This window comes from Squalius cephalus, assembly GCF_949319135.1.
Source record: "Squalius cephalus genome assembly, chromosome: 12".
Classification (NCBI taxonomy): domain Eukaryota; kingdom Metazoa; phylum Chordata; class Actinopteri; order Cypriniformes; family Leuciscidae; genus Squalius; species Squalius cephalus.
In genome coordinates, this window is record NC_137133.1 from 29,871,452 (window position 1) to 29,899,365 (window position 27,914).

The following is a 27,914-nucleotide window of genomic DNA, read 5'->3' on the forward strand; positions in this document are numbered from 1 at the left end:
AATATCAACTGTATCTTTATATACTATATAGCGCTTTGGTCTGTAGTGTAGTTGTAAAAGGTTGTAAAAAAAATTAAAAAACTTGATAAAATGCTACAAAATTTGGTTACACTTTATTTTAAGGTGTGCTTGTTACAGTTTAATTATGCATTTAAGTACTGAGTAATATTAATGAACTACATGTACTTACTAGGGTTAGGAAAATGGGTTGGTTTAGGGTTAGTTGCATGTAATTATGCACAATTTATAGTTATTACTACAGTAACTATATGTAACAAAGACACTATAAAATAAAGTGTTACCCAAAATTTATACATGAATATGATACTCATGGTATATACTAAAGTACCATAGTATTACTTGATAACATGTTACCGCTACATTACTTTTTTTCTTAACACTATATCACTGTTACACCTCTAAATGCTTGTATACTTGGCATTTGTATTCCTAAATTTTGCCCCAAGTAAAATATATCAAACAATATTCACTATGTGTCTCAAACTTTGATATGATATTCACCTATTTGTCTGCTGCAATCTAAACTGAACACAGTGCTGGAAGCAATAATAAAAATATGAATAAGATTTTTAACAAACCAGGCTCATCATTTGACTTGAGTATGATTCAATCTCATTTGATTGAGAATGAAAAATTGCATTGATTTATTAATATCAGTTTAACAAACTGGAAACAATCCGGTAGGGAACAAAAATACGTACTACATAATTTAGCTTTAGACAACAATAAGGCACTCACTGTTCAAGGTAAACTCACTTAGTTTGATTTTACACTTAAGAAACACTATAATAACATTACACTCCAAAAAGCGAGCAGTTTTCACACTCGGTGACAGCACGAGATTCCCCGTCCTCTGTACTGCGCTCCCGATGCAATGATCCTGATCCGTCCCACGGGTTCTCCTTTAATAGCGTCATTAGGAAAACCGCAGTGAAATCTTGGCAAACTCTGCACCTGTGATTAAAACAGAGCCGTGACTCCCCCGTGCGCTGCGGACCCATCTTTCTGGTGCATCAACTCCTACTGGGCGGCCAGGCATGAAGGGGTGAAGACTTTTACAGTCTCATCCCAAGAGCAGTCCACAACCTGTAAAAAAGAAAAGAAAAAAAAGGGAAGTCACACAATTAGAATGGCATCCATGTAATGTAAAAAATCTGATAATTAACTAAGGACATTAACTCTCTCCCCGTTAAAAACGTTAAAAAATGAAAGTTGCCAGCCACCACCAGCATTTTTGATTATTTTCACAAAATTTTCATGGCCTCCAAAATATTTCATGACAGAACTAGGTATTTCATTGATTTGATTATAAGGTGTAATATAAAAGGTTAACATGCTTTAACGTTCAAAAAACACATTATTTTTCACATGCTGTACATTATTGCAGCTCCTCTATTCCCAATCTATCTGAAACGCGCTGATTTCTACAAAGCCCTTCCAAGGCATTTAGAGCCTGATTTGGATTCTAAAAATGCGGATGATCTGTCGGAACCAACTTTGCAAGCACGACTTGAGCAGAACATTTGACAGTGATAAGTAGTCTTTTGTGTACTCTTCTAGGTTCAGGAAGATGTCCTCTGTAAAATGAACTGTGCATAAGCAAACATTTAGATTGTACTGGAACAGCTTTATTAATAAATCTGAACCTTTGAGAGCAAAAGCTATTTTGCTTTTGGACGGGCATTATGCTAATATTTCACTTTGTGACATGGATGTCTGTGGATGTAATATCTGGACTTGAGGTTTTAAGATGGATGCTGGTATGTTGGTACTGCATAACTGGTTACAAATTTAAAAGGGTAATTTCATGAGAACTTCTGAAATTCTTTATCTTTTTAGATAAAAGTGCTTGAAAATAACATTGAAAAATGATCACTGTAGCTCAACAAACTTTACTAATATTACAAATGGACATCAGGTAGAGGGAAGAGGGAGAGGGAGAGAGAGAGAGCGAGAGAGAGAGAGAGAGCACCCATGATATTGAGAAACAAAGGGATTTCTATGCACATGCTGCTTTACTGAAATGCACAATAATGATGTTCAGACAATGATTTGCTTGGAATGGTTTGTTTCTTTTGATTCTGCTTCAAAGACTTTTTAAAGCCTCTCCTTTTGAGCATGTAAGGAATACAAGTGCACAAAAAATTGCTACCGTACCATGTACAACTCAACAAAGAACCTCTGTTATGTTTTCCTCATGACAAATCGTAATAGAAATATCAAGACAAATTTAATAAGGGCAGCTGACATAACATGGACATAAACTTGTGATTATTATTATTATTTCAACTCTCTAACTATTCCCTGGACTAGAATAGAATGGACTGGAATAGATTTTAAGGAATAGAATAGAAGGCACAGTGTGTCCTATGACAATATGAAAGTGATATAGTGATGCCAAAGCAAAGTTCCGCTCCCTTTATTGCAGTCCTTTTCTCCGTGTCTCATTACTCCAGAGCGCTCCAGCAGAAAGCCTGTGACTCACCCATTGAGGGAAAAAAGTCCTTCATTAATTACTTAACTGCAAAATGTACAACAGAGACCGAGTGCCAGAGAGCAGCCCACAGTGCAGAAAAACCAGATGCAGAGAGTGAGGCGGAGCAGGCGCGAGGAGTGAACGGGTGGTCAGCTGATAACACAACGTTCAATATAACTGGAGGCAAGAGAGCAAGAATGTGATTCAGAGCTCCGTTCTTCTCATCTGAGGAACAATATCTGAGCACAGAATGCATGTCCTCTTTGGCAGAAACATTCTAGCTCCTTGTCAAAAGGTACAAAGTATGATGCATCACCTGCTGTGGGTGTAGATGAAGGTGGAGCGGGGCTTTTTCTCAAGAACCGCTTACAGTATAATTATACTTCACTTTGTTCAAACTACAGATGTTCAGTGCGGAGAGCAAATCTGAGCAGAGGTGATCAATCAACCTGATATGAATATAGTAAGGTATGAGTATAGTAACCATATTTTCCATGAGAAGTCTAAGTATGTGCATAAACTTTTGATAGACTGATATATCAGCTATTTGAAATAACTGAAATTGACCTATAATCAGGCCTGGTTAGCCAGTAAAGGACACTGGTCGTGTTAAAAATGTATATGCGTGAGTATTTAACAATGGCTCAGACTGATTTGTGGGTTTGGATATTGGCCTTGACAGCACCTACGAGCAGCACGAGGTGTGTGCGTGCGTTTGTGTGTACGGTTGGCAGAGAACAGGGAGGCTGCGGTAGAAAAAGCTCTTCACAGTTCTTGCCCTCGTCTTGCAGGAACAACCCACACCACCTGTAGCCTGCCAACAGCTGCACTTACGCCCCACGCCGAACTAACAATAAGAGAGAACCCATACATACAGAATTTTCCAATCCTGCAATTTTGCTGACACACTGCGGTCCATTTTTTTGTGATTTCTCTAGTTGCGCGCTATTAGTATAAGAGACTCATCACGTCTTGTAAGAAACTCACAAAATGGGCAAGACATCTAAGTGAGCTTAAAAGCTTCCCAAATTTGCATTCTGATTGACAGTAAACTCTACATTACCAAAATGAGATGTGAGGGTAATGGCAAAGCCATTATATCCTGAAAATAATGTAAATAACTTTCAGGATGCTTCGACAGCGCAAAAAGGAATCTTTAGGCCTTGAAACAGAAGCTCAAACCCGAGATGTGGATTGTGATAAAAAAAACTACAGAAATTAAGTAATCAAATAAAGTAAACTTTTATTTATTTATTTAAAATTAAAATATAAAAAAAAAAAAAAAAAAAAAAAAATATATATATATATATATATATATATATACACAGTGCTATGCATAAGTTTAGACACCCATGCTAAAGTTGACTAAAAAGAGGAATAAAAAATCATCTTTTGGAAATTTAACTTAATGCCTTAATTAAAAAAATAGGAAAAATCCAACCTTTAAGGACACCAATTCAGTATGCCATCCAGGATACTATGCATCCTGATAAAGTTCCCTTGGCCTTTGGAATTAAAATAGCCCCACATCATCACATAGCCTTCACCATACCTAGAGATTGGCATGGATTACTTTCCATAAGATCATCTCTCAATGCAAATCAAACCAGCTATTAGGCTAACTGAAATAAAACCATGCCAATCTCTAGGTATGGTGAAGGCTATGTGATGATGTGGGGCTATTTTAATTCCAAAGGCCAAGGGAACTCTATCAGGATGCATAGTATCCTGGATCCATGAAGTAACTGGCCTTTAAAAATAAAAATCTGCCTGCCTCTATGGGAATTTAACATAGGGGTGTCCAAACTTATGCACCCTGTATTTTAAGGAAGAACATTTATTTATTTACGATACATTATTCATTCACAAAGAAAATTGGTGTCCTTAAAGGTTGGATTTTTCCTAATTTTTTTAATTAAGGCATTAAGTTCAATTTCCAAAAGATGATTTTTTATTCCTCTTTTTAGTCAACTTTAGCATGGGTGTTTAAACTTATGCATAACACTGTATATATATATATATATATATATATAAATAATGTAAAAAAAGAAGTCTCTTATGCCTTGGTGAAGGTTGCATTTATTTGATCAAAATACAGTAAAAACAATAACATTGTGAAATATTAAGATAACTGTTTTGTATTTTAATTGAATGTATTAATGCAATTTATTCCTGGGAATCATTACTCCAGTCTTTAGTGTCACATGATCTTTCAGAAATAATTATAATGTGCTGATTTTGTGCTAAAGAAACATTTCTTATTATTATCATTGTTGAAATCTTTGGAAACCGTGATACATTTTTCACGATTCTTTGATGAACAGAAAGTTCAAAAGAACAGAATTTATTTGAATTAGAAATCTATTGTTACATTATAAATGTCTTTGTCACATTTTATTAACTTAAAGCTTCTAGTGTAATAAAAGTATTCTTTTTTTCTTCCAAAAGACAATTCTTACCCCAAACATTTGACAGAATACTCTAATCAACACAAAAATACACTGAACACGCAAATATTAGGTGACACAATGCATTTTCAGTTAGATATATAACAGCTTACTTTCCAGTACTGCATAAAATTAAATTACCTTATGACTTATTTCTCTTGACTGCATAAAATTAATTGAAAATCAATCAAACAAATCTAATGCATCATGCTCCATGTAAACAGATGGAAAGACCTTTATATTTACAGGCTTCAAAGAGGGTCTGAGGTGACTTATAGTTCACAAGAGCTTCAATGTTAAATCTGAGAAAAATGTCACGGTGGAGCTGAGGAGAGGTTTGCTGCAGACATCTCGTGTCAGCTCAGTGATGGCTCATTGACTGCTCTGACTTTTATTCATCACTGTGAGTGCTGAAGTCAGACAGGACCAGCTCCCCAGAGGACAGCGGCCCACATCTCAATGAGCTGAGTGCTCAGTTACTGTACGTGACCGATTCTATGTGCGCATGGCATAGAACCTCTCCACGGATGAATGTTTTCCGCAACAGACAAGACATCTCAGTTGAAGTGAGGTCAACAGACCAGGCTGTACAGTGAGGGTTAATAAAAAGTAATAGCTGCAGATGGAGTCATGGAAATATTGATTTAAGTTTCTCAATTACTGGTCCATCAGAACAGATGTCATTAAATTGCAGGTTTTGCAAAATGATATAGCCTAAAGATATTGTTCAGCATTTTGGAAATATATGATATATAACTTATATTTTATGTGTTTGCTCTGAGATGGCTAAAAATGCAGAAAAACAGTAATATTGTGAAATATTATTACAATTGAAATCTTTTCTATTTTTTAAAATATTTTTAAACATACTTTTTTGTCACAAAAGATCACAGAAAGCAAGACTGTAAGATATAGTATTAAACAAGCAGATCTCAATATTGTTCAGCCTTTTGATGATATTTGATATATAACTTATTTTTATGTATTTGCTCTGAAATGGCTAATTTTTTTTATTTGATCAGAAGTACTATACATTTTAAACTAACACCCACTGGAGATTCAAGTAGATTTTTTGTATGTCATTTTTTTTAAAACTAATATATATATATATATATATATATATATATATATATATATATATATATATATATATATATATATATAATATATATATAAAATCTATATTTTTTAAAAAGATAAAAAAAAAATAAAATAACAATTTAGTCCAACAACTAAATGAACACGCAGACAAATTATATTTCACTTTCATTTATATTATATAAATTAATATAATATACCAAAATTTGTCAATAATCAGCAATATTTCACAACATATATTTTAATAGATCATTGTAATACATGTGATGACAAGTTATGAAACAATTTTTTGATCACTTAAAATGCACATACATTTTTTGCACAAAATTTTTTTTACGCGGCATTTTTTTTGTATTACAATGTGCCATTTTTGGACTACTTAAGCTTACAGTCCAAGGATTGCTTGGAGCCTTTTTGCTGGTTTACTGAACTTTCTCCTAATATTAATTTCCTTTTTGCCACTTATTGAAAGGAGAGCATGGGAGGATACGTCTGGATTAGGTGGAATGGAAATGGGAGCTAAACTGGATTTGAACTCAAGTTGCCTACAGTATATGAGCACTATAGTGAAGACTGAAGTCAATAAGTGTTGCCCCACAGTAGTGTGTTTTGGTGAGTTTACCTGGTTGGGGATGTGCAGGTTGAAATCCAGGCCACACACGAACTCTGAGTGGTGCTCCAGTGTCTCCAGCAGTGGCTGGTTCTTGGAGTAGTCCCAGAATCTGTGGACGCAGAGCAGCAGAAGGCAATCATGCTAATTGAACGGCCGTTTGTCTTTTCTGAAAGCCCTGACGCAGCCCTGGCTCACCAGGCCCCGACTGATCCATTCAGCAAATGTAATTAAATCACCTCTCTGGAAAAAAACTCCCTGTCTAAAAGAAAACATTAGGCAGGCATTAATACTAACATTGCCATAGAGCAGAAGTGAAGGATATTATTTATAAGCACAGATTTTCACCCACAGTCATTGCAGAAAAATGCAGATGACCAAATCCAAATTAAATACAACTACATAGAGTTGCACAATTAATCGTTAAAAGATCGCAATCTCGATTCAAACACCCAAGCATTGATTCGGCTAGATGTCTATTAAACCTTTGAGAGATACGATCACAGCGAACATCCAAATCTGCATTGGGGCTGCCTGCAGTTGTCAGGTATAAAATAGCCACACAGTATCATTATTTCTGTGTAACAATAATTCAAATGATCACAGAAGTGCTGGGATAAAAGTTTATAGCTCGGATATAAATACTGATGTTTATGGTGGCGTTCAGTATAGATTAAATCACCTTTTGAGAGTAACTCGACGCTTCAAATAAAGATAGCATCAATTACATCGTTACACCAGTAGGTGGCAACATGTGACTATGTATTTGTCATTGAATTATTCATTCAAGAGATTTGTTCAAAAAACACTGATTCATCCTAGCCTGGGTTTCCCCATGCTGCCTTGCACGCAGTGCGATTTTATTCACGCTGCTAGGCAGCCTGGATACCATGGACCAGATTTTCCCCTCAAAAAGGGAACCAATCACAGAACGGGGAGGGAGCAGCAAGACGATGACGACGTCTATGCGACACACCGAAGCAGTTTGTTTATATCTATGGATCCAACATGGTATCAGACGCGAAGTTACCTTTCGATGCAGCCGTAGATAGTGTTCTAAGTAGTTTAGAACGCAAGTTTATTTCATCTTCTTTCTCGTCGAATTTCTGTCGCTCTACATACGTCATCTGGTATAATTGAAACGATTGGCTATGAGCTACGTGCAGGCGCATTTGATAGACATTCGTAGCGCCCAATAAACGGCTCTGGGCATTCGTAAACCACGCCTCAAATACGAGAAAATGAACATGTGGTTCCCAGACCACGTCTCAATGAGAAGAGGTCTGACGTTAGCCAGGCTAGATTCATCCAGTAATGAAACTCTTTATGAGTGAGTCATTGAATCATTCATTCAAACTGATTTAAAAAAAAAAGCTAATAATTCAAATTAATTAAATATTTTTTATATAGACTGCAGTAATTAACATTTTTTCAGAACGTTATTTAGTTTAGATGTCTATTCAGAATCAACGGGAAATCGTAATCTCTTATTTTGTTTATTTTGTAGTTTGATATTCAGAACACTGATATCTGTCGTACTTCATTTAAAGCAATGCATCAACCTAAACAAACTGTTGTCATTGAAAGAAAGAAAAAAGCAGAGAACAATACAGCGAAACCAATATCCCAGCCTAATTAGTTGTTAAATAACACACAGAAAGACAATTTTCCTTCTGTAGAGCACCCCGTATTAGCAACTGCCATCATAGCAACTCAGAAAAGCCAGCTGTCATGTATGAAAGAGGACACCTTATCTCCCGTAAACCTGACAGATCTAAAAGAGACTGGGTTAAGTAAACAGCTAGGTGTGTGTGGCAGCAGGTGGCTCACATGTTCTTTTGAACACAAACCCTTCAAAAAGGCTTTGTATTTAAATAAACACACATTTCTCTTTAATGCAAGGGAACAAAAAAGATTCACGTTGTTCTGTTCCTCCTGCGGAAATCACTTCTGGTAATTACCTCACGGTCGGTATCATCACAGTTTACTCTGAATGTAAAACTAATTAAATGACACCTTGGTCAAGTATGAGTGCCTTTCCTATTCAAATAGCAAATTTCCTGTAATAATTAGAATTGATTTCTATGAAAGCAAAACCACAAATACCAGTTCTAAAGCAAATTAGCTATAATTAATCTTAAATGAACTGAGAAAATAACAAACTAAAAGTTTAACAAATATAAAATTTTCAATTTAGGTACAGTAATACTAATATAGCTCCTTGTGCAATTTGTATATGGCCATTCACACTGACAGCAATTTTATGGAAAATCTGATCATAAATGAGATGAATTGCAACAAATATTCGATTTTTTCGATTTTTCCACTGCAAAAGACAAGAGATGCAAGCGCAATGGTCAAACACGTATGGCTTATATGTGTTTATATAAAGAAACAATAGAAAAGTAGCGCAGTAGAATGGAAATACGCGTTCTGTGTTAGCCGGCCCCAACTCAAATAACCCGTTACAACTGAGGTCTGCAGAAGAGCATCTCTGAACAAACAACACATCAAATCTTGAAGCAGAAGAGCTACGGCAGCAGAAGACACACCGGTGACACTTCTGTCAGATGAGAACAGGAAACTGAGGACACAATTCACACAGGCTCACCAAAATTGGACAATAGAAGATTGGAAAAACGTTGCCTGGTCTGATGAGTCTTGATTTCTGCTGTGACTTTCAGATGGTCGAGTCAGAATTTGGCGTAAATAACATAATAGCATGGATCCATCCCACCTGACCCTGCTGGTGGTGTAATTTTGTTGGGGATATTTTCTTGGCACACTTTGGGCCCCTTAGTACCAACTGAGCATAATTCAAACATCACAGCCTAGCTGAGTATTGATGCTAATCATGTCCATCCCAGAATCATGTACCTACTACTTCCATCAGGATAAAGCACAAAGCTCAAATTAGCACATGCTAGTGATTTCACTATCCTCAAATGGGCTCCACAGTCACCAGATCTCAATCCAATAAAGCACCTTTGGGTTGTGCTGGAACGGGAGATTCACATCATGAATGTGTAGCCGTCAAATCTGCAGATTTGCAAATATATATATAGATAGATGTTAACTGAATTTTAGCATACAGACTCTCCCCACCACACACATAAACATACATTTATTACCATTATATCAGCTTTTTGGATGCATGAATAATTGAATACAGGTTTCTTTCTTTTGTTTTTACTAGGGAACTGGGTGGTATAAAAAGGTTTAGATTATCGTACTACACAAATTCGCAGTGTTTATTTACAGATTGGCCGGCTCCAGGCTTAGATAAACAATGTTTAAACAATAAGGTGACTGGAAGGAAAATCAAACTCGCCTCTAATAAGACCACTGCTCAATGTGCAAGTCAATTCTCATTTTAAAAGCTTGTCAGCCCAGATAAAGTGCTCTCTGCAGTCTTTCTCTAACAGCCACGGCAAAGATCAGTTGTCACTTTTTAGGGACAACAACGGGGCTCTCACAACAGAACAAGACTATCTAAGGAATGCAATTTTCAGTTTTCAAAACGAGTTATTAACAGGCTATCAATTACAACAGTCACATGTCCCTTAGTATACCCCAAAAAAAAAAACAGAAATGTGTAGCAGTATTTTTGTTAAAGCACTTAATTTTTCTACAAAAAAGTGTTATCTAAATTATACAAATTATGTGGTAGAGCTTCATTGAACCTGGAACATTACTAGATGTCTGACAGGAGCATAAAGGCATACAAATCATGAAATGCAATGTCAGTCTTCTGTTAACTATAGTATTATAATTAGTATGTTCTTCAAAGGCCTAAAAATATCCATCAGACTTTATCACAATTAACGGTTATTAAGACTGAGGGTATATTTGTATAAAACTAATTTGTGGTTCCTTTATCAAATTGCAGCTACTAGGCAGCCAGCAATCTTGGAAATAATGAACCCAAAAATTGGCTTTTGCTTTACAACCGTGATTTCTGCTGATACGTCCTTGACGGTCCTATTAATGATCATTCTCCCAGTGCAAAAACGCAATAATCTCCACGCTCAATAAAAACACAACCATGCACAAACAGAATAAACCCACTGCAAAAGGAAATAAAACAGTCTACCCTGAAATGAAATCAATGGCTTTTACAACCCCGTTTGATGGCAAAGGGATCAGTTCTTCTGCAACCGTGCCAGCAATGCAGACTTCACCATTCATCCAAAGGCCACTAGGAAAGATCATCTGTCCTCAACATGGACGAGTAGATTTGAATAATTAATGGAAAACTGTGGGAAGGTTCTTTAGAAATCTTTCTGTGTTTTTGATGGAAGACACATCATTTCAGTAAAAAAAAATCTCAATAATTTGATTTCTGTTGCTAATTGATCATTTAATTTTCTTGAAGTGATCAGTGTAAGATTGTAAACAGATGTAATTTCTTTGTGAAGGAAGGAAACTCTCACAGGAAAGAGAGAGAACAATGACATATCTAAAAATTGACTCATTGTGGCTGAGTTTAATTCATCCAATCATACAAGAGTTAGTTCCAGTCCTCCAATTCGCTAGGACAATTTTGCACTAGGTTTATAGAACTGTACATAAAAAGTAGCAAACATGCTGTTGTGTTGATAATCAGAAGAACAGAACAGATGCATCTGTGGTCAAACATTTGGCTTACCTGACTGTGAAATCATATGAGCAGGATGCGAGGACGGTCTTGTAAAATGGGCAGAACTAGAAAGGATGGACAAATGAAAGAAGAATTAATACAGTGGCTGCTGGACAAAAAAAAAATCAATTGATGTGTATGCTGATATCTTTATCAATGAACACTACATTAAAATGCAATATTTAATGTGGCCCAAATCCTTTCATCATTTGGTAGATAGTATAAACAACAAAAAATCTGTTCCCTTGTTCCCTTAAATAGAAGTTTTGAAGCACGAAACAAAAATCACGTGAGCCAACCCACTACACATAATGATGATGTTATTAAAATACAAACCAATATTTAATAATATTTCAGCATAAACACATCGCTAGACAGGTAATGAACTAATGAACATAATCTAGCTAACATTTATAGTTCATTTGCAGCTTATAAAGTTTATGTAACAAGCAAGTATTTATAATGTATTTTAAATAACAAACAAATAATGTCAGAAAGATATCAGTTCTCATAAATACCAGTGGGGATGTTGTACAATGAGGACATTGTCCTGTGGTCGGAAACAGAGTCATCAGTGTACCAATGTGTAGTGAGCCACGGCCCTTACTGTCCTTGCTAGCAAGCTAAAATGATTTGATCAACTTAGGTCTTGGAGATCTTATATCTATATTCACATCACAAATATTGTCATTACCCTACAGGAAGAGTTTTTTGATAATCTGCAGAACAGTAAATGTGAAAGACAAGGAATGAACCTCTTCATCACTGATACAGTATAAGATGACATAACAATAATATAAAAAGTGTTCATTTAAAAGCTATTTGATATCATTATATTCAGCAACATACAATCTCATGCTTCACAGCCCTCCTCTATTCCCAGTGTAATAGCGAAACTCTGTGTTCGTAGCTCCTTATTTCACACATTTCAACATTACCTGAAAGCTGAGAGCAAAACCATTAACTTGAAACAGCTTGTGATTTCACCCTGACCCAGCTGTCTGTGAAAAGTGAGTTTTATTCCCACAGTCAAAAGTGGGTTTTATTCCCACAGCTCCATTTGGAGATACAAGGATCCTCAAGGGGCATAAAATCAGATGGAAGGACTATTTGCGTATGTTTTGTTCACAGGTTTTGCAGCAGGCTGGTCAGGTGCAAAGTGCACTGAACTCTTTAATCGACATAATTGCTGACTGTTTGAACACTCACGCGCTCACATTTTCTCCAAATCAATTACACAGATCCCTAAAGATAATCTGTTTATATACGGAAATCCATAGCTGTCACATACAGTACAGAAATACGCTTTGAGTTTCACACAGATAGAAGCTGCAGCAAGCCTCATTAATGTTCAACAGACTTGTTAAGTTAATTTAAGTCAAAGCAATGACCAAACTAATGTAACATTGAACGCAGATGTAGTAAGATTCTTCATCCTTTATCCAGCGGAATATTTCAAACTGTTTTGTGATGTTACCCCCTTTACACAAAGTTTGCATGACCCTTGAAATCACATGATTCAAGACACTCTTCTGGAAGAAATTAAGACCAGCTTTTGAACTAAAACACTAAAAATTAGTTGGCCAGTCAACTAGAAATACCTTTACTCTGCGGATGGCGTAAGAATGGCCCATCATTTGAGCTAGAGGATTTCGGATGTTCCGTAAGTCCCACACTCGGAGACTGCAGTCCACGGCTCCAGTGACCAGAACATTCTAAGAACCGAATAGAAATGAGAGAAAATGTAATTTCAGATCTTGTTATATAATTTAAAGACAATATGAATGGAATTAAACACTACTGCACACCATTTAATTTATACAGCATACTATGTTTTTTTATAAATAGTATGTGCAGTACACAGTACGCTACATTGTTGGTCACATGACTCCACTACATTACATGCTTAATTTAGTCAGTGGTATCTAGTAAAATACACAAGCTTGGAGTCACTAAGATTTTTTAAAGATATCAATACTTATTAATTTATTACAGCAAGGGAACATTAAAGGTATAATGGAGGATTTTTTACTTCCGGGTGGATCACCTATACTATTGGTCCTCCTAATTGTCAATCATTCTGGTGAATCAATCAAACTTATTCAAAAAGTGGAGAGGAAATTAAAAATTCCACAATTTAGTCTTATCTAAAATTCAGAAAGATCCTCCACTATACCTTTAAATTAATCAAAAGTGACAGTAAAGGCATTCAATGTTACAAAGAAGTTGTATTTCAAATAAATGCTGTTCCTTTGAGCTTTCTATTAATCAAAAAATCCTGAAAAAAAACTTTCCACAAACAATTATAAATTTCAACACTGATAATAATAAGCAATGTTCCCTAAGCACCAAATTAGCATATTAGAATGATTTCTGAAGGATCATGTGACACTGAAGTGCAACATCACCACAGGAATAAATTTAAGGTAAAAAAAATAATAAATTAGAATTAGAATAGAAAATAGAAAAAGTTATATTACAGTTTTTCAAATAAATGTAGCTAGCTTTGAACACTAGTTTACGTTAATACTTTAAATTATTTCAATACTTAAAAGTAATCATAATCTTGTTTAATGTGCCATTTGTCTGATAATTTCCTCAAAAAGTATTTTAAAACTTTTTCTGGATACAGAACATACTATGTGCAGTAATTTCCTGTATATTCTGAAAATTGAAGAAATAGCAGTACATCGTTTTGAACATACCTCATTCCTGAACAGATGCATAGGATCATTATGTCTATCTTCCGTAAGTGCTCTGAAACACTTCGGTACAATTCCACTTAAATATATATAGTATCATAAACTGTGTTTTGAAACTCAAATCCCATTTGTGCCCACAGACAGTCAATGAACTGAATAGAGGAAATGCTCACCTGGTCGTATTTGCACCAATCACAGCTGAGCGCTTCCGCCCTGTGTGCAGGAATGGCCAGCCGGCAGGATCCCGCTTTCACATCCCAAACTCGCAGTGTCCCATCCCCTATAGCAACAGAGATGAACATCAATTCTCAAGCGTCCGACCTTTAAATCTTATAAAAAGCCACAAAATTTCTCATATAATTTCCCAGTTTGCGATCTCAGCAGAATCCCCTGAACCATAACATTCATTTCAAGGGCCACTTGCACTCGGCGTGAATGAACCCAGGGCAAGGGCGACGAGGGAAATGTCACTGGCCAGTCCTCTGTACGCTGCACAGGCCACAGATTTCTAAAGGGAATTTCTCTTGTCATATCTCTTTTTACGCCTTTTATCTTACCTTCTTGCAGTAAAAGTTCCAATCATTCACTTTTTAAGTATAAATGTAGTACTAACAGCCTGGTGAAAAAATTTCATATGATCACTAAAACCACAGGTCCCACTTTGAATAACCTAGGATGTTCCAAAAATACATAAATAACTATATATCATGCAGAAGCTTAAACATAAACTCATCATAACGATATTAAAGCATATCTGGAAAGCTCACAGACAATAATGAATATTTAAAGTTGGGATGAAACTGAAGTTTTCTTCCATATTGTTCTATCCAAGAGGGAGGGAAAGCTATTTTGATTAAAGATTATGAGGGCACATGAATTAAAAAGAAAATGATATGCACATATAAGTCATTTATAATAAATACTGCAATATTCCATAAAGAATAAGAATTGTCAGTTTGGATTTTGTGGTGACCATTTAAAAGTGTGCTAAGGAAAGAATCTCTATAATTATTGCGAACAAACCCCTAAAGTATTAACATTTTTGGTATGCATCTCATCTTGTACCATTTGCAGCACGAACATGAATGATACCTCAAATAGCAACACACTAGCTTGGTATCACACAAACCCAGTCTGGAGTAAATATGTTCAAAAAATATGTCTCAATCCTAAGTACGGCATCAAAATACATTGCATTTATTGACGATCCAATAGATCGCCATTTAAATGAATAGCCCTACTCTAGTTAATTACATCTCAGGAGACTTACGCCAATGACTATTGTAACCCCTATTGATTTGATGATCTGCAACTGATGGAATAAATAAAAGTCACTCTGAAGTGCGACCCGCAGGGAGTTCCTGCCTGAGCTGCGCAGACACAATAAATTAAGCCTATCCCATAAACACTTTAAAGTACTGTAGGAAGATTTAAACAGAGTAGTGTTTTTGTATCACGATATACTGCAACATGGTTCCATTTTCCATTTTAACATTGTAGCATCAGGAAAAAGTGTCAGAGAATCTAAAATATGGGACCTATAGATATGATTATGATTTTTCTTTTTGTAATTCGATAGCATTACCAAACTTTGCTATGTCTTTTGCCTACATCATCTATTTTTAAAGATATTTTTCAAATGCTTTTTATGTATAGGTTTTATGATTTTACCCTTGTCACAGATACAGACTTTAATTTTAAAATATGAAAAGCCACCATAAAAATCTTACATTTTTTAAATTATGAAAATGTTAACAAAGAGTAAACCTTTTCAGCAAATATTGTGCGAAAATAATGTATTCAAATCCTCAGCTAAGATCTTTAAATCACAATGCCCCACCACTCCAGCTCCAAAAGCTGATGAGAATGTGTCAGAAAACATCACAAACAAGGCCTCAATGTGTAGGAGGCAGCTTGTAGATGGAAATACAAATTGTTTCAAGGTTTTGAGGAAAATTAATTACGTCAATATTTCAATGAGCTCAAGTTTAACAATAACTTTGATATGTGGTCTGCTTTAGGCACTTCTATTTGAATCATAGCGGAACAGATCTCTTACTGAGATTGTTGGCATGCAAGCGTTCTGCATTAAAGATTTCATTGGCATCCCCGTCAGAGAAGCCAGGGCTCCTGCTATCACTGCATTGAGTGGGAGGAGGTGAAATCTCTGATAAGGGAGGTGCTGAAATTGTCTCTTCAAAGAAGAGCGGCACTTGTAGGCCCTGTTGAATACATTATCAGATGACATAACAAACTAGGAAATTAAGATTAAATTAACATTAAAAGTAAGAGTTAGACTACTATATACACACAATTCAATATAAGCAATATGTACATATATATTATTACATTTTAAAATGTAATTTATTCCTGTGATGACAAAGCTGAATTTTCAGCATCATTAGCCACATGATCCGCCAGAAATCATTCTAATATGCAGATTTGCTGCAGAAACATTTATTTTTATTATCAATGTTGAAAACAGTTGTGCTGCTTAATAATTTGGTGGAAATCATGATACAAGAGTTCAAAAGAACAGATTTTTTTTTTTATTAAATCTTTTGTAATGAAATAAATGCCTTTACTATCACTTTTGATCAATATATAATGTGTCCTTGCTGAATAAAATTATTAATTGACTGACCCCAAATCTCATTTAATAAAATGTATTTAATATATATAAAATTGATTTAGACCCTAATATGAAATATCATAAGATTAAGAGAGAATTTTATTATTGATATTTATTTAAATATTCATACAATGAAATATGTCAACATTATATCACACAGTACGATTTAGCACATTCTGTGTATTTTTTGTCTCACCAAAGAAATGAAAGCTATGGAGTCATGTGGAGGTACTGACGTCAGTGTCCATACAAAGACTGGTCACACTGAAATACCAAAATACCAATTTGGCATTTGGCATTTGCATACTGAAGAGACATAAGGAATGTAACTTTCTGCAAGCCTGATGTTTATACATAAACTCTTTCAGAGTCACAATCGGCCCTCTTAAATCTGTGCATGAAAGCTGTGGAAAGTTGCCACATACATGGAAAGTGAAAACCTGATGCTGGCTTTATGTTATCTGCTTACATAAGTGGTTTCTGTGCTGAGAAAAGCCAGCATATATATAACTTAAACATCTTTGCTGAGGCGGCATTTAATGGAAACCGCTTCTCACATGATCACATTCGGCATTAGGTACTGGGATTTAGTATTGATTTTCAGACACATCTCATTACACACATGGTGCCAACATTTAATAGCAAAAGAAAAGGGTCCTCCATCAGCAAAGGAGTGTGATATTCTTACTTCAGCTCCTGAGGAGGGCTCAACTCAATATGAAAGACATGAATGAGATTTTATGCATATGATCTCTCAAGGAACCAAATGGGCTTCATGTGTGTACATACGTGGAATGAATTCAGGGCCAGTTTTTAATGTCTGATGCACAATAAAGGGTGCTTGACTCCTCGTCACCGTTCATGCATAAAATGCATTATAAATTGATGCATATCTCCATTGGTGCTCCATTGAATAAATAAATTAAGGTTTGCAACGTTGTGAGGGTGAGAAAATGATGGTACAATTTTCATTTCTAGATGAACTATTTGTTTTAGACCAGGGTTCACCAATCTCGGTCCTGGAGGGCCGATGTCCTGCAGAGTTTAGCTCCAACCCCAATTAAACACACCTGAACCAGCTAATCAAGGTCTCACTAGGCATACTAGAAACTTTCAAACAGGTGTGTTGGAGCTGGTTGGAGCTAAACTCTGCAGGACAGCGGCCCTCCAGGACCGAGATTGGTGAACCCTGTTTTAGACACTGAGACTCTGAGATCACATCAGCAGTAAGTGGGTGCTGCAGGCCCAATGTGCTGCTGATAAGATCACAACAGAGCCGTTTGGAGCTGATGAACCCTGTGCTCTGATGGCAAAGCCTGCAGGTTTAGAGCTGCAATGTAGTGATCAGTCCCTGATACATCTGAAAAAATGTGTGCTCATGAGACCCTTGTGAGTCTTCTTACACACACACATGCAGCAGGGAACTACACTGCGACCAAAATGGTCGCATGCGACCTTTTGAAATGCCATTGCGACCCTAATTTTTAATGGGTTGCAAATGTATGACTGATTATTTTTGTACCTACCTTATATTTTAGGCAATATGCTATGATTTACTATGAACATTTATTCAAACAGAAATGTGTATTTTAATAATACGTTTTATAACGTGCTCTGAGCATTCAACACATCAAGTTGGGTTCGGTTTTCGGTACGCATTTTCCAGTTGCATTTTCCAGGTACGCAGTTGGACCATTTTTCCTACCGACCAAAATTTCGTTATTTCAAATGTAAGCGCGCTCATAATGAGACGTCGGCGCGACCACAACATTGCCCAACATCAAATGGCAAACGTAATGCAAGCGGAACGAAACTGCTCGTTATAGTGTGGTTGAAGGACCGTTTATCAGTTTGGACCAGTGCAGCGCGAGCCGATCGTGATCATGCCACACTGTTACTACACAGCGCTAATAAGAGATCCAGTAAAGAAAGCATTTGAATTCGCCACAGAAGTAATAACATCGCTGCGAGATCTAGTGAGAAACATTCACATTTCTCCGTTATTAACGGATCAAACAGCGTTGACGTGGAAACCAGGAAGAAACATTGTGCCATGAATGAACTATCCAGTGTCCACAGATCTGCAACATTTACCATGGATTTACTGTAGTAACACTAACTGCAACCATGGAAGTTTGGCAGGAATAGTAGGCTATAATGCCTTCAAGTAGGCTAACATTACGTCGGTTTTATTTTGACATTATGGATACAATTGCTGCCCTCAAATGTTAATCTGAACTAAAATAAACCTTTGTTTATAACTACTACAATATTACATTTCATGTCAAGGAGCTGTTTTGTTTTATAATATGCTCCTAAGAAAAGTAAATTATAGCTCCAGAATTGCTCAAAGTAAAAAAAAATAAAAAAAATAAATAAAAAATAAAAAATAATAATATATATATATATATATATATATATATATATATATATATATATATATATATATATACTTTATGATGTTAGTTTTAATTAAAAAAAAAGATTTAAAAAAATTAAATCAAGGAAATTTCTCTGGCATTTCTTTCTTTTTGCTGTATCAAAAACGTACCGAACCGTGACACAAGTGTATCGTATCGAACCGAACCATGAATTTTGTGAACCGTTACACCCCTATACGGACATATGAATTTCGACACCAGTGGCTCGAAGAATACCAGTGGTTAAGGTACCAAGATGGAGCAATGCACTGTGTGTATTGTAAATTCTGTGGGCCTTCAATTGCAGGACTGTCCAAATTTGTAACTACGTCAAAACAATTCAAACACGAATCATTGAAGCTTCACAATGACAGTATGAAGCACGCGAAGTGTAGAGACAGTTGTGTACTGTATTTTCTATTGCAGTAAATCTATCCCAACCAATGTTAAAGAAAACAAGAAGGCATGTGGTTTAAAAGATGGCAAGTAAAATAAAAAGTAGCCTACATCTTACTATAAATAATTTGTGCGACCAAATCATGTTTTGCGCCAGTAGCCTAACTGAAAAAGTTCGTAACGCAAGTGCCACCAGTGGAAAAGGTTAGTTCCCTGTGCAGATCACTTTGAAGAGTACAAGCAAAAAAAAAAAAGTAGGCTACAAGCAATCATGATTATGCTACGGAGCACTTGCGCTACGAACTTTTTCAGTTAGGCTACTGGCGCAAAACATGATTTGGTCGCACAAATTATTTATAGTAAGATGTACTACTTTTTATTTTACTTTTGCAAAAAAAATAATAATACGGACTTTCGCGAGCTCACGCGTTACAATTTCCGGTTTGCGTTATAGCGTCATTAATACAGATGTGGAAATACGGATTATGTATGTATGTATGTATCATTTATGTATGTATGCCAACATAGGGGGGGGGGGGGGGGGGGGGGGGAGAACAAAATATTAACATAAAAAAGTACAAAATATTAAAGGGATAGTTAACAAGAAAGTGAAAATATTCACACTTGTTCCAAACCAGGAGGAACTTCTTCTGAGGAACACAAAAGCAGAATATTAGGCATTGGCAGCCTCAGTATCCATTTACAACCATTGTATGAAAAATATGAAAGCAAATGATGACAAAGGATGCTGATGACTGTTCAATGAACATTCTGCAAAATATTTTTGTGTTCACAGAAGTCTGAAAAAGACAATGTTTTAAATTTATACAAAATATAAAAATATAAATTTTAGATAAAGGTTTGAATTTTTTTATTCATTTATATAGCGCTTTTAACAATATGGTTGCAAAGCAGCTTTTGCATAGATAATAGGAAATTACTGTAACAGATTGTTTATAGGCTTTACAACAGCTCTTGGATAAAGTTCTACACGTCCGCATCATGTTGTTTTCTTTCTTTTTCAAAGGCATGACATTTTGTAGTCATTTTGAATGTACACAAATAAAAATATACATTTTACTGTTTCGAATGACAGAGTATGAAACGATAAAGTATAAAGTTATTTCCCCAGCTGAGGAACAAATCCAAGTGATGGCGCCGGCGCATCGCGCTTTAACAACATCGGTTCACTTCTGGCATTAACTTGACATCGCAGCCTGTTCATTATTAAATTAAAACGCAGTTAACCAAACACATAAAAAGTTATTCCGCTTGAATTGGTATGTTGTTGTACAATTAAGGCTGTGCCGACAGTCGCCACCAAGGCTACTTGCTGTTATTCCAAATTTCCCTTGCTGTGAAGATGCTGATAGCCTATACGTGTATATTAGGACTCGACTGAAGTAGCCTACGAATCCAAATGTTACATTGAAAATATGGAAACTTTGGACCGAACGAAAGATGCGCGAACCCAACTTTGCGGTATAGTTTCAGTTTTGAATCAAATAAATTCGTTTAGGCTTGGTGTTTAAAATAGGCTAAAGGTTGTTTGTAATAAAGGGCACAATGGGCTATTTTTATAGGCTACAATGTATTTTTTTTTATTATAAGTGGTTACTTATTTTTCATTTCTTGTTGTTTTCTGATACCAGTCATTTAAGGATTTGGCTAGCCAGTAAGGGTAAGTAAAATACGCATATGTTATTAATAGTATTTATAATGTTAATGTTGTATTTTATTTACAGGTCTTTTACACTATTTCTGAAAAGACTAGCCAAATAATATAATGCGTGTTTCCCTCTCAACATGACTGAGTGTGCCACGCACAAGCGCGCATCCTTATTATAGGCTAATACATTTGAATAAAAAAGGCCTACATCATAAAACTCAGAAGAGTATGTATTTTAATATCTCTGATGTTCTCTGTTCTCTGGTTGTTATAGTCAGTCTGAATGACAGTTCATGTCATGCCAATCAATCAAAACTCGAAAATAAAACGGGTAAACGGACTTCTAGACCTCAAAATGCGTTTTAAATGTCGCTCAGTGATTATATATATGTGTCGAAATGAAAGAACTGAAACAATGTCTTTATACTGAAGTCCTAATTTAAAATAGATTTCGATTAATTCATGCGCATCCATATCCATCCTCTTGTTTTCTTAGTAAGAGATGGCAGTGACGCAAATTGAACGCAAATTGAACGCAAACCGGAATTTGTATCGCGTGAGTTTCTCGTGCGCACGCGAAAATCCGTATTACATCACAAAGCAGATTACTAATTCATATTAAATCTATAAAAAAAGAAGCACATATTAATATTTTTTGTTGTAGTTGAGAAAACAGGGGAATTTAGATACATGTTAGGGGGCATGGCTAAAGGGATACTTCACTCAAAAATGAAAGTTCTGCCAACATTTATTCACACTCAGGTTGTTCTAAACATGCATGAATTTCTTTCTTCTGTTGAACATAAAGGAAAACATTTAAAAAGAATGTTGGTAACTAAACAGTAGGAGAGAGAACTTCGTTCAAGGTTTAGAAAAACTTGAGAGTGAATAAATGATTCATCATTTTTTCATCACAATCATTTTTTGGGTGAACTATCCCTTTAACTACATTTACTTTGGGCAATTTTCCTCATAATTAATTGTACTAAATTAACACATTAAATTAAAATTCAAAACTAAAGAAAAAAAAAGCGAGCTGAAGAGGATGATGAAAGCTCGCTGCTGACCTCATGGGGTGAATGATAGTACTGCATGATGAGGTGAATCATTTGCCTACTAGACATAATTAAATAACACAAGCTCAGTCTGCACCTCAATTTGTTTTTTCTGTTAATTATATTGAGGGGAATGAGATTTTGAAATGGTGCTACATGTGTCAAAACACAAACTGTATTTCCTTATTTATTGCAACTTATAAGTTGCTCTCTAGTGTATAATTCGCCTGCGATGCAATTTTAATGAGCCAAACATTACAGCAAAATCAAAACAGGGCATATACACAAACAAGCAATTTACTAACAGTTTGGTTTTAGGACAGGGTTATCATAGGTATTAGGGTTATAATATAATAGGTTATAATAACTAAAAATAAATAAAATACTTGAAATAAAATAAATGTTAACTGATCAAATAAAATAGACAAACTTGTTTTCTTTCAGCTATTGCCAAGGCAACATTATCATTTAGTTTAATTTGATGTACTAAAATAACAAAAAATAAAATAAAAATGAACAAAAACTATGGACACATAATTTTTTTTATAAATGACAAAAACACAAAAAATACTAAAATGTATCTAAAATAAAAATTGCCAATATACATATAAAAATCTAATTATTAATAAAAACTAGTTTCTTAATGATAGTAAAACAACACTGTTTCAAGATTCCATACCTCATCTTCTCATCAAAATTGTCAGTCCTCTCCCATCTCTCAAAATATAATTAGCAAAAAGACCCTTGAACTGGTAACTTGTACTGATAGTTCCTTAGGAATCAAACCCATTGTGTGGGTTTACTTTGGTGTTGCTCTACCACATGTTCCACAAACTTGCATATGCATGTCTGATCACCCCTAGATTATTTCTAGTCTGCATCCCAACACAGCAATTTTCCGAACGAAAGCAGCAATCCTTCCAAGCTTCATGGGAGAACAGATACAGCTCATTATCCTACCTGAGGCTGAAGCAAAGCATGCTGGGATATAAGGAGACCAGATGGTGCTGTATATGACACCCTCATGACCCTGCAGGGAGCTCACTAACTGACATCGCTCCGGATCCCACTGTGTGGAAAACAGGACAACCATGTAACATCATAAGCAGTATGTTTGATCGCCAATGCACATGAAAGAATGTTTTCATCTTTCTTTTAAAGGTTAAACAAATCTGTTTAATTTGGTATCCCAATAATGCATGAGTATATGGTTAGTTGCATTTAATTTTTTGTATTTAGCATTGTTTAGTGCGGCATGAAACCGAAGTTGCGATTGTCTTTTCTTCCCTTTTGTGATGTATATCTGAGTGAAACGGCTTCTCGAACAAGAAATAACTGTAGGAGAGGACTTCATTTTGTCCATCGGAAATTAATTGGATTGTTGTGGTTTGCTATTGCTGTGACAGGTTGTTCTGCACTCACACCGAAAAACACGTAATTAGAGAAGAAAAGAGATGTTATGAAAGCTTGTTCCGCCACAGAATAAAAGTAAAAAAGTACTTTTTATCTCACAATTCTAACTTTTTTTCCTCGCATAAAAAGTGGTGGAAACAAGCTTCGATAAGATGTTGCTGCAAGAGGGAGGAAAGTTATTATGATTAATTATTATACTAATTTTAATAATAGTAATTATTATGATTGTATTTTGTTTTTAAATAATAATGATGTGCATGGAAAAATAATTTATAATACATACTGCTGTATTGCATGAACTGCATTTATTTAAAATAAATGTAAATTGAATTTAATGTTCTTTGAGGTCCACTTGTAATGTTAGAAATACAGACCCTTTCCAAAAAATTAGAATATCATGGAAAAGTTTATTTATTTCCATAATTCCATTCAAAACGTTAAACTTCCATAGATTATAGATTCAGGGCCCACAACTTAAACGATTTCAAGTATTTAGTTGTTTATTTGTACATAATTTGGGCTTCCAGCTCATAAAACCCACGAAAACAGGATTTCAAAAAATTCGAATATTACATGAAATCACACAGTAATTACACAGTGATACCATGGTCATTGAACCAGGTTTTTTTTTTTTTTTGGCAGTGTGGGCAGGTGCAAATCCTGAATTTTGCTCTCAAAGCCCTGAATCTATAATCTATGGAAGTTTAACGTTTTGAATGGAATTATGGAAATAAATAAACTTTTCCATGATATTCAAATTTTTTGGAAAGGGTCTGTATTTGTACATAAAAAACATCCTAATTTAGAAGTAATAGGCTATTTGCTATTTTCCCTATCCCGTTTTGACCCTCTCTTTAAAACACTCCCCGCTACATGTGTGGAATGGTTTTGATAACACAGTTATAGTTGTAGTTGACAGGATAACTTGCGGTGTTTCATGTAAATTTGTGGCACTGTCATTCTTATATTCATCGTTCATCATTTCAGTAAAGTGAAAGTGCATATCAAACAATCTGTTACAGACAAAGCAATAGTGACACATGGTAAAAACATTACTGACACTTGTGTGTTTTGACATTACTGTCAACCGGACATAAAACTCCACTTACCACTTTTGCCGTGTGATCCCAAGACCCTGATACCACCAGGTTCTCTCCCTGTGTCTGACTCCAGTCTACTGAATACACCTGTAAGGCCAGATGTTTTGCAGTCTAGAGGTTATGAAGTGCAGGAAGCTTTAGCATGCTGTTTTGGAAGTTAAAAGTGTGAACTGACCTCTTGTGTGTGCCCTTTCAGCACCTGCAGAAGACCTTGCGGGTTGGCCGTGTCCCAGATCTGCAAAGATCCATCACCTCCTGCCGTCACCAGCACATGTTCATTGTTCTCGCTCCACGTCACATCGAAGAGGCCGTTATTCCAGTCAAAACTGCCCATGAGACAAAAAGATAGTAAACGATCAGTCACATCACTGACTCCACTTGTCCTCATATCACTGCAAGATTACACGGATTTACAATGGCCTCAAAAACGTATGAATGTCAATGGCATTCAAAATATAATACAAAAACAAAGTGTTATCTGCAAAGAAATGATTCTAGATGTTTAATGAATAATTACAAATAATAATAATAATGATGATAATAATAATACATTATATTTTGCTCAAAGAAAACAGAACCCATTTTCAGGTCCAATACGATTTTGCTGCATTGGAACATTACTTTCATGACAATTACGAAAACTTCCCCAATATTATAAATTCTTAATGCAAAAAAAAAAAAAAGAAAAGAAAAAGTACATTTGTAAAATTCTGTTTTAATTGTATATCAGTAATATTTGTGGGGTGATTTTCATTACTGTAAAGCAACATAATTTCACAAAAAAAAAAAAACAATAACAAATAAATACATAAACTAAACTGTTGTCTGTTTCTTTTGGTTTTGGTGATCTATGACACACACATATTTGCAGATGCTTTATTTAATTCCCTAAAAAATGCAAATTACCTCCTCACAAGTGAAACATCTGCTTCTCTCTGCTCCAGCACAAGAAGTGTCCCACATCCTAACAGACACAAAAGAGGTTTTCATTGGCATTTACGTCAATATCATCTAACCATGGTCATGCAAACTAATATTACCTGCTATTCCATAATACTGAGAGGAAGCACAGGCGACAGTAGAAGCGACAAAAGGTGAAACCTCCACCGCATATCCATGACGTCCTGGAGATTTAAACGACTTCATACTCTCTAATAACTAACGTTATATTATACAGAAATAACAGCGCCTAGGTCATTGTACTATTGACTCTAAAGTCCATCAAATATGTAATCACATGTAATAATAACTTCTTTTTTTTTTGGTAAAACGCCAAGCACTCGAAAGTTCGATAAATTCCCAACAATTAATACAACAGTAGATTAAGAAATTAATGCATTTGCCGGGTACACTCAAATGTATGGCAAACATGTGTATACCCAAGTACCAGATGTTTACTTCCGTGTTTTGACTGCGTAGAGAACGCAAAGCTGTGATTGGTCGGGTGAGGATGACGCCATCTCGGTCATTAGTTAAGTAGTTATGATTGTTTACATTAATATGCTATTTTCCCTTTTTTATTCAAGGTGGTTTTCTAAAATGAGAACTTGATCAGAAAATATTTGTAAAATACCATTCGCACGTATTTGCAAAAAACGAGTGACTGAATTTAGAACAAGTTGCAGATTAAAATGATCTCGCACCAGATGGCAGCATTTCTCTGGTAAAGATCACTTTTTTTTGCCTTTTCAGGTTTCACACATCTAATAATTTAAAACATTTTCTTGTAGTGTCATCATTAATGTAGTGTCACTACTAATGACACTTCATTTAGTTTTATGATAATAATTATGGCACTATGATATATTCGATAGGACTAAATGAGGCAATATTTTATGTATTTACGTTACGTATGTAGTATTTACATGGTATTCCGAGGTATGTCAAATAATTTGTTAAGTAATATTTTACAGTACGTGCACTTACCTAAGAAAGTACTGGTTAATGTAAGGTATCCATGGCCATGGGTTAAGTTTAGGTTAGGGGTAGGTTCAGGGTTAGGACCTAGTCATTATAATATAGGTAATTCATATAGGTAACACACACACATCTATATCTATATCTCTATATATATACACTGTGTATATATATATATATATATATATATATATATATATATATATATATATATATATATATATATATATATATACTGTGTGTGTGTGTGTATATATATATATATATATATATATATATATATATATATATATATATATATATTATATATATATATATATATATGTATATATATATATATATACCATACATACACACATTATGAAATACTCCAGATAATCCCAAACAGTAGAGGTTAAAAAGTCTAAATGACTGTGTACAAACTCACTGTGCCCTTGAGCCAAGAATATGACCTGTCTGAGTTGTGAATATCTATATGCTGCTTTTATCTTGTGGTCTGGTTTATGAAGCACATCTTGTAGTAGCTAAACCATTTTCATGTGTGGAAAGTAATGAAGCTGACAGGCTTACTGACCACGTTCACACCACTGACTCTTTGCCTGTGTGATGTTTTGGGGAGATCATGTGCGGCCTTGATATATGACGGCCACTTCAAAGGCAGGGGCCCGGCGTGAGAACCAGCCGCTCTAAAGCAGATAACCGGCGGATTTATGGCCTCGCACTTTTCCCATGATTGCCGGTGGGTAGCAGGCGCTGTTTTCCTTAATCCCCATTCACTTGGAAATGCTGATACTTTTTCTCTTAAGGACTTTAATGGTGTGACAGTGATTTACTAATGTAAATCTGTCTAACAGACCCTGGCATAATGGGACTGGATTAGGCCGGCATAAAGACCCATCTTGGGGAGGAGTGACTGGTGTTGTTGTGCTTTCATGTGGTGCACACTACTGCAGTCCGGCCGGCGGTTCGTTCACGCCCGCCAGAACAGCTACATAAGTTTTGACTTGAGCTGTCCCTGAGGGACCAAGGGGGACCTTGAGGGACCGTGCCTTCAAATAACAGTAAACAGCAAATGAGAACTGCTTTTGTTTTTAAGACATTGTTGCAGCGTCAGCATACAATGGCATTGAGACATTTCATAAATAAAAGGGAACATATTTGAAAAAATTGCTGGTGACTGTAACGACTTTGACTGTTGATGTACGCGTTTTATTCAATAAATGTGTTTGCAGCTTACTTTAAAGTTTGTCGACAGATTTATAACTGTTGAAGTAGCACTTATAATTGCAGTTGTTTGTTTGACTTTTAGTGGCTTCTTT

The 27,914-nt window shown here is 35.4% G+C and overlaps 1 protein-coding gene across 1 annotated transcript; it reads right to left on the reverse strand.

Annotated features, from left to right (window-relative positions):
• pex7 (peroxisomal biogenesis factor 7) lies at positions 1-26,091 on the reverse strand. The gene is made up of 10 exons (XM_079889443.1): positions 25,719-26,091; positions 25,585-25,642; positions 24,854-25,004; positions 24,688-24,765; positions 23,126-23,234; positions 14,167-14,273; positions 12,893-13,006; positions 11,301-11,356; positions 6,665-6,764; positions 1-1,107 (listed from the first exon to the last, which is right to left on the reverse strand). The coding sequence occupies exons 1-10, from the start codon at positions 25,822-25,824 to the stop codon at positions 1,042-1,044; spliced, it is 945 nt and encodes a 314-aa protein (XP_079745569.1). The 5' UTR covers positions 25,825-26,091; the 3' UTR covers positions 1-1,041.
• Between the last annotated feature and the right edge of the window lie 1,823 nt (positions 26,092-27,914).

What these genes read in the sequence shown, in the direction of transcription:
- pex7 (XM_079889443.1), bottom strand. Translation starts at nt 25,824, where the DNA reads ATGAAGTCGTTTAAATCTCCAGGACGTCATGGATATGCGGTGGAGGTT. An exon ending in GATGTTTCACTTGTGAGGAG is followed by an intron (nt 25,005 to 25,584) that starts GTAATTTGCATT and finishes TCTCATGGGCAG; the next exon opens with TTTTGACTGGAATAACGGCC. An exon ending in GGGATCACACGGCAAAAGTG is followed by an intron (nt 23,235 to 24,687) that starts GTAAGTGGAGTT and finishes TTTTCCACACAG; the next exon opens with TGGGATCCGGAGCGATGTCA.